We start from the raw sequence: 8,497 nt of genomic DNA on the forward strand, positions 1-8,497 counted from the left end.
TGCAAGGGAAAAAATTTGGGAAAGCCAGGTCATTCTCCATAGTAATTTGCTCCCCTACTGGAAGCCCTGAGAGTTTAGCCTAGGACTAGGTATAGAGGTTCTTACTTGCACAGGAGCCTTGCTGGCAGACCAAAGGCCTGTCCTTTAGGGTGCCCTGGAAAAACTGGCACTACTGTATCTCCCCTAGTAACCATGCACTCAACATAAGGGCAGCACAGCAACCAATGCAGTAAGAGGAAGAAAATAATATTTGCTGCAAGGCTGTGCCCCTCCTTGCTGTGTGCATGCAGGGGCAGAGATGCAGCTCATTAGTGGATGGATTGTGGGCATTCAACTAAGGGAGTTGCCCAAGGAAGGAAGTTGGCCCATGACAGCCATACAGCACCTGAATGACCACACTCTTGTTGCAGGATACCCCAGAGTGTAGGACAGGGAGGAGGATGGAAGAGGCCAACGTGCCCCATTCCTGCTATAGCTGCAGGCAATTCTGGGGGCAGGATATGCCCAGCTGGGGCCAATGGATGACCCCAGGCAGTTCCCCAGAGGCAGATGCTATGCTATGCTCCCTAGCCAAGCCCCTGGACAGGCGAAATGCCTTCCTGGCTATGCCTCCAGCAGTCCCTGGACATGTGAGCATCACCATGCATGGGCACTGCCCCAGTGAGATCCCTGAAGGGTGGGGAAAGGGGTATCCCCAGCCTGGCCTCGCAGCCCCAGCTGCCTTGAGGAAGCATCCAGACTGAGATGCTGCTTTGACTCCACCCCAATGAGCTTCCCCTTCTCAGGGTCCTGATCAGGTGGCCCACAAGGGCCTGCAGAGCTCAGTAACCCAGAGAGCTGCCCTGTTGCCAGTTTGCCAGGCACTTTATACAGCTGGCAAAGGAGCTGCTCTTTCCACTACTGTAACTTACTTCGGGCAGGCTGCTGCCTTGTGTTCTTACCCCTCCTCCCCCTCACCGCTACCAAAGGGGGTGGTGGAATGGAACACTGTGTGCAGAACTGTATTCAACAGCAAGGCAGGGTCACTGCTGCAAACAACTGCTTTGCAGGTGGCTGGTGGCCTCAAAACCACTCGATGTAGTGGCCTATTCTGTAGCAGGGAGGAGGGTGGGGGCCAGGCCACAAAGCCATTGTGAATCATTGGGGCTAAGGGGTGGGTATAGTGGTGTTTACAAACATACTGTAGCTGAGAGATTCCCAGCCTTACCCCACAAAGACTGCAGACAACGAGGCAGGCAAGGAGGCTAGGAAGTGCCTTGAGCAGCAACAGGTCGCTTGCCTTCACAAGAACAGGTGCTGCTGCTGACGCTCCTCCCTGGAATCCCTTATAAAGTTGCTGGTCTTCCGGAGAATCCTGCAAGCAGTGGACAGAGCAACAACATTATAAGAAAGCACTACACAACTTTAAACAAGCATGTTCTTTAATACAGTAGCGAGGTACCATCAGAATAATGCTAAATGGGAGAACATTAAGTGAGAAGTTTCTGTAGGTGAGACGGGTTGGTGCAGACACACACACACAAAGGTGGAGTGTGGATCATAGGTCAAAACCTCAATTATGGATGCGGAACAGATGTGAGTCCAAATTTTTGTATCTGGGCAGAGCTCCAAAAATGTTACAGCTAAACAGAAGGTGGAACAGATTTTTTTAGCATAAGTAGTTAAAATGTACTGTATTTCAAGGGGCCATTCAAAGGGAAGTGGCCAGTTCAATCTTGGGTGGGAGGAAAGGTGAGGGAAGAAAAGCTGAAGGACAATGGGATGGGGCAGTCCATACGCTCTATGAAAATAATCTTATGAATACAACTGGAATATGCTTTATGCAAAATACCTCATGTAAGATATCACTGGAAAAGTTAAAAGAATGAGAAGTCTTGTTAAGGACTAACAGATTTATCTGGGCATAAGCTTTTATGGGTCAAAATTCTGTTTTTCCTGACAAAAGCCACACGGCAGCGTGAATGGTCTCAGTTTTGTCACCAAAGGTACTCAGGGTACCTTTCCCAGACCTGAAGAGCTCTGTGTAAGCTCAAAACCTCGTGTCTCTGACCAAGAGAAGTTGGTCCAATAAATGATATTACCTCACCTGCATTGTCTTTCCTAAACCCAAAATGTCTTCCAAGGATATAAAATCCCATTTAATCAGATAAATGACCAAGTTCGAGCAGCTCCTTACCTGCCCCTATTTAAGCAGTTAACCATTCACATCCCTAATGTCTACAAATGAATTGTTGGGTGATGACACAAGCAGCACTTCCTTGAAGCAACTTTAAAACACAGTTGGTCATGAATGAATAGTCGAGCATTGGGATCACATTTATTTGACTTCTTAGCAACCTATAATTTGTATTTCATGCCTAGATACCAGATATTTTAAAAATAGTTTGATAGTCTATGAAGGCAACTCTGCCAGTTATAACTAGCCAGCTACGTTCTTTCCATTTGTATTAAAATTTACCAAAAATGCCTGATATTGGGTTAAAAATAAGTGGCTCAACTCCCAAAATGCTGCGCATAGCATATACGTTAGGGCTACATCTACACTACAAGTTTTTATAGCAGAAAATATGCTAATGAGGGACTCATTAGCGTGAGTTGCAACATCATAAGCATATTTTCTGCCATTTATTTTTGTGCAAAAAGAAGCAGTGTGGACATTTCCTTTGCGCAAAAACCCTGTTTTGCGCAAGATCCTTATGCCTCTCTGGGACAAGCATGAGGATCTTGTGCAAAATCGGGTTTTTGCGCAAAAAGGAAATGTCCATGCTACTTCTTTTTGCGCAAAAACCCCTTGTGCAAAAAGAAACAAAATATGCTAATGCTGTTGCAACTCATGCTAATGAGTCCCTCATTAGCATATTTTCTTCCAGAAAAAACCTCGTAGTGTAGACGTAGCCAAAGAGTAAACCATGTGGAAAAAAATCCAGGTGCGGTTGTTGTTTTTCCCTTTCTTTTCTTTCAAATGTAATTTTCTTTTAACTGTTTTTCATAATTGGTTTCTCAAAAAGAGATTTTAAAGTATGAGACATATCAATAATCTAGCCCTGCTTAATCTTACAAGATCAAAGACAGTTCTGAATAACGACTATAGAAATCACAATAGTATTTTAGTGCATTTCAAAATGCCAGATCAAATTTTCTCAATTTAAAAGTAAAGAGATTTTTTTTCTAACCCAATTTTGTAAATTTACCCTGGAATCTGAGAGTCAACCTAGGTTCTTTTTGGCTCAAGCCTCATTACCAAGTAACAAAATATTTTGAACCTCAGGGTAGTTAGCAAAAGTATTGATGATGTACTAAATATGCAGAATCCAGCTCCATCTTCCACAAGAATCCTTAACTAACAGCAATAAAAAGTAGTAACACCTTAATTTTCTAAGAAAAAAAAATAAGACTGAAAAAAACCCTGCTGTGAACATATACGGACTGTTGTTTTTTTTTTAAACTAAACTTCTACTTCAAGATTCCAATTAGTCTGCTTAAGTCATCAGCTTCATGTGCCATTTGTAATAAGTATATTGAACCCAGCTTGTTCCTATAGCCCTCCCCCATGCTAACACACAGGCCTCCTCCCAACCTCCTACAACCAAAGCCTCCAAAGTTCCTTCTTCTGTATAGAAACCCCCTATACAACAATCCCTCGCCTGTAATGGAGACCATCTGGGCAGATCCCTTCTCCCTAGGAGGCTTTGCAAGGCCATGTAAGCACTCAACTCCCCCATGGGCACAAACCCTTCCCCCACTGCCCAGCGGGTAAATAGTCCCCTTCTCTAGACGGTGCAGTGCCCACGTACACAAAGCTTTTCCCGTGCAACGAGCACAGTGTGCACAACGCGCCCCCATGCAACGAGCACTGCGTGCACACGGCCCCTCCATTGAACACAGGCCCTTCCCCCGGCAATATCGCTGCACGCAGCCCCTCCCCCCATGCAATAACCCTGTGCACACACCCCTGCCCCATGCAACACCCCAGTGGGCGCACAGCCCCCCGAGCAGCATCCCCGCGGCTCACCCGGCACACGCACCCTTTGCGTGGCAGGCGGGGCCGCCCCTAACTCAGCGCAGCAGCCGGCGTCTCTGCCTCCCTCCGGCCCCTCAAAGCGCAGCGCGCCGCTTCCTGCCCCCGAGCCGCTGGGCGGAGCCGCCCGCTGCTCTCCCGTCACTGCCGGTCCCCCCCCGGCCCGGCGCCCCCTCTCTCGCTGCCGGGACATCCGGGCCCTCGCTGCCGCTGGACTGTCCCGGGCCAGCCCCGCCGCACTCTCCCGCCGGCCCGGCCCGGCCTCCTGCCCTTGCCTAGAACGCTGTGCTGCCCTGCTGGCGCGCCGCGAGCCCCCGTGGGGGGCAGCCGCTAGGGGCCCCGCTGCCATGCAGAGCCCCGCTGCCAGACCTGGCTGAGAGGCCTGCAGCTGTACCTGGCAGGGAGGCCTGAGGGAAAGGTGCTGCCTACATCCAGCAGTGCCCCAGCCTGTGCCCCCGTTGGGCAGGGGCTGGCACCGCCTGCTGTTTAGCCCTGACGCGGAACCAGTGCCGGGGCCATGTTCCCACGCCCCCTCACCCCGGTGTTGGTGCTGGGTGCAGAGATGGGAGCCACCTCCCTACGCCGGGCTGCTGTGCCCACCCGTATGCGGGGCAGCAGTCGCACCATGTTGTTGCCCTCCATGCTCATGTTTGGAGTGATTGTGGCTTCCAGCGGCCTGCTGCTCATGATTGAGAGGGGCATTTTGGCAGAGGTGAAGTCACCACCGCTCCATCCCTCGCATGGAGACCTCGCTTGGAGGAGCAGTGGAAGCACCAGGGCCGTGGCCCCTGAGAACATGGATTACCAGGTGGTACAAGACATTCGAAACAGAACAATCCACACCATATGTGGGCAAAAGAGCATGCCTCACAGCATCTGGGAGCTTTCAGCAGGTCAGAGGAGAACAATGCTCAAACACATCCTGGTCAGTGATAAATACCGTTTCTTATACTGCTACGTCCCCAAAGTCGCCTGCTCTAACTGGAAACGAATACTGAAAGTTTTGGATGGAGCACTGGAGAATGTGAACGTAAAACTCAAAATGGACCACAAAAATGACTTGATTTTTCTCAGTGACATGAAGCCAGATGAGATCAGCTATCGGCTAAAGCATTACTACAAGTTTATATTTGTTCGAGATCCAATGGAGAGACTTTTATCAGCTTATAGGAATAAATTTGGAGAGATCAAAGAGTACCAGTTAAAGTATGGTGTGGAAATAATTAAAAGATACAGAAAAAGCGCCCAAAAGTCCACAGGGGATGATGTCACATTTTCTGAGTTTCTTCAGTACCTGTTAGATGAAGAGGCAGAGAGAATGAATGAACACTGGATGCCCATCTACAATCTATGCCAACCTTGTGCGGTGAGGTACGATTTCATCGGATCATATGAAAGACTGAATATGGATGCAGATTACATTCTTGAACATATTCGAGCACCTTCTTTTATCCGTTTCCCAGAAAGACAATCGTGGTATAAGCCTGTGACTCAGGAAACTCTACATTACTATCTATGTAACACTCAACGTGGGCTTATAAAAGAACTGTTACCAAAATACATTCTGGATTTTTCATTATTTGCCTATCCTCTTCCAAATGTTACTAGTGAATTTTGCAGGCAGTAAACCTTTTCTGTTTATGGGTTGGACTATGTGAAAAAGTTCTGTTGATAATGTTCTGCAACATTTTTATATTGGCAAAAGCTCTTGTGTAGTTGCAGTTGTATCATAAAAGTACTGTTGCTCCTGTAGATAATCAACAACCAGTATACAGTCTATTGGCAAAAACACTTTTATGCCAGTTTAAACTGCACCAACACTTGGAGGCTACGTCTACATTGGCAAGTTTTTGCACAAATACTCTTTAACGCAAGAGTTTTTGCATTAGAGTATTTGCGCAAGAGAGCGCCTACGCTGGCATGTGCTTTTGCGCAAGAGGTGTGCTTTTGCGCAAAAGCATCCGTGCCAGTGTAGACGCTCTCTTGCACAAGAAAGCTCCGATGCCCATTTTAACCATCGGGCTTTCTTGAGCAAGAAATTCATGTTGCCTGTCTACACTGGCCTCTTGTGCAAGAACACTTGCACAAAAGGGCTTATTCCTGAGCGGGAGCGTCATAGTTCTTGTGCAAGAAGCACTGATTTCTTACATTAGAATGTCAGTGTTCTTGCACGTGAACTCGCGGCCAGTGTAGACAGGCAGCAAGATTTTGCACAAAAGCAGCTGCTTTTGCGCAAAATCTTGCCAATGTAGACACAGCTGGAGTGTTTGCTGGTATAGCTACTCTAGCAAAATTTTTCTAGTGTAGACAAAGCCTGCAAAGCAATGTGTCCTATGCACATTTCCTAATGTTATACTTTTTAAAGTATCAAATATCGTATCATATGATATATAGTCTTTACAACTAAAATATCTTTTACCTTTGTATTCCAATTTTATTATGTTTATGTGCCGCTGAGTTAAGCACAATAGTTTTTATATATCTATTTTTAAAAAACTTCTCTCCACAGCACAAGACAGTGAATATATGCAAAAAAATCAGGAAATGGGTGTATTTTAAGCACAAAGCATAGTTCTATTTTTATGACCCAAGTCACATTTTCTGCAGCAGAATTACCCACAGCAACAACAGTATTTGCTGTTTTTTAAAGAGTTATTGCAGGATAGTTAAATCGTTCCTAGGTTAAACTGGTAGAACCAGTGATGTGAAATTTAGAGAGAAAAGTCTTTTGTAAACTAGTCCTGCATATCCATAATCTTCACACTTGTGGAGTGCATCTAAAGCTGACATGTCAGTTCTTGTTCTGTGATTTAGCAATGCTTGGTTGAACTTGTGGCATTTTTTATTTCAGTATTGAACCACAGTTGTATTAATAAATTAAATTTTTGGAGATTGCCTATCTCCTAGAACTGGAATGGACCTTGAAAGGTCATTGAGTCCAGTCCCCTGCCTTCACAGCAGGACCAAGTACCATCCCTGACAAATTTTTACCCCAAATTCCTAAATGGCTTCTGCAAGGATTGAACTCACAACACTGGGTTTAGCAGGCCAATGCTCACACCACTGAGCTATCCCTCCCCTCATGCTAATAGGAAAAGTGAATGTGTTCCTCTTGAGACAAGATATTAATTCAAAGACTATTCACTGTTTATTTTATTTTGTGTGATTAAAGATCTGAGAGTACCAGTTACTTACTTAGAAAATCTAATATTTGGTGCAGCAATGTGCTTATTACTAACAAATTCTTTTGACCTTCCTTTTCAAGAGTTATTAAAATCAAGATTTTCTCAGCCATAGTAACGAAATTTAGAAAATAGTTTACAGTAGCTATTTATGGCCTATGGAGAAAAACTGCTTTGTGTAGTTAGTTGTATTTGATGCTACTGTAAATAAATGTTCAGTTCTGTTTTTTATATGTGCATGACATTTTCATAGTTATGTATATGCAAGAATTATGATTAAGCTTTTAAATGTGGATGATAATGTTCAAATTTGTTTCACATTTATACTGTACCAGCATTTTTAATAACATTCATATATAAATTATTCTGTGGTTTGGTTCTTATTATTTATTTGTTTGCATTACAATAGCAGGAGCACCCCTTTGTGTTAGCACTGCCCAAATATATAACAAATGGTTCCTGTCCTGAAGATCTTATAATCACAGAGTGAGACCAAAGAGTGCAAACAAGTGGATAAAGCAAAGAAATGCGGGAGAGAACAAGAAACAATTACTGGCCAGCATGAAAAGTAGTGGATACAGCAAATCATGTGCCTAACATTGTGCAGTTAACCTAGAGTGATGCATACAGATGCTTTATTTCCTGGAAGCACCTTTTTGTAATGTTTAAAAGTCTCAGAGGGGTAGCCGTGTTAGTCTGTAACTGAAAAAAAACAAAGAAAGTCTCTGAGGTACTGCAGGACCAATCAAAAAATGTAGATAGTGTCATGAGCTTTCATGGGCATAACTCACTTTTTCAGGTGAATGGAGCAAGGGGTCCAGAGGTACAAATAAATACCAGAAAAAGAGGGGTTGGGGAGGGAAAGAGAAGAGGGGAAACTCTTGTCAATTAGAGTGTCCTTGCTAAATGAAACTAATAGAGTGGGCTATTAATGCTTGATACTTAGCTTTTGATGTTATTAGAATGTTGAATATAGTGGCCCATCCAGCTCATGTCTTTGTTCAAACCTTGCTGCACTAGGATATATACTGTGAGGAGCAATCCTGCACAGGAAATAAACTAAGTGATGTAAGGGCTTTCTGTATTTTTAAATTTGATAGCGTAGGTTTGTAGCCACACAGACCAACACCCCATCTCACCCATCTTATTTGCCTCTCTGAAGTATACAGGGCAGAGAAGGAGCAGTAAAATCAGCATAGTCTATGCTGGCTCATCTGATCCTGAGAAGCTAAAAAAAAAAAACCAGATATGTGGAGAGACAGAGCGATTAAGGCAATCAGCATAGCCATCAAGCTTT

At 44.7% G+C, this 8,497-nt stretch overlaps 1 protein-coding gene across 1 annotated transcript; it reads left to right on the top strand.

The window, feature by feature from the left end:
* The first annotated feature begins 4,187 nt into the window (after positions 1-4,187).
* On the top strand, positions 4,188-7,564 carry CHST14 (carbohydrate sulfotransferase 14). The gene is made up of 2 exons (XM_075927099.1): positions 4,188-6,946; positions 6,977-7,564. The coding sequence occupies exon 1, from the start codon at positions 4,536-4,538 to the stop codon at positions 5,643-5,645; it is 1,110 nt and encodes a 369-aa protein (XP_075783214.1). The 5' UTR covers positions 4,188-4,535; the 3' UTR covers positions 5,646-6,946; positions 6,977-7,564.
* Positions 7,565-8,497: the final 933 nt, after the last annotated feature.

This window comes from Pelodiscus sinensis, chromosome 4, assembly GCF_049634645.1.
Source record: "Pelodiscus sinensis isolate JC-2024 chromosome 4, ASM4963464v1, whole genome shotgun sequence".
NCBI lineage: Eukaryota > Metazoa > Chordata > Testudines > Trionychidae > Pelodiscus > Pelodiscus sinensis.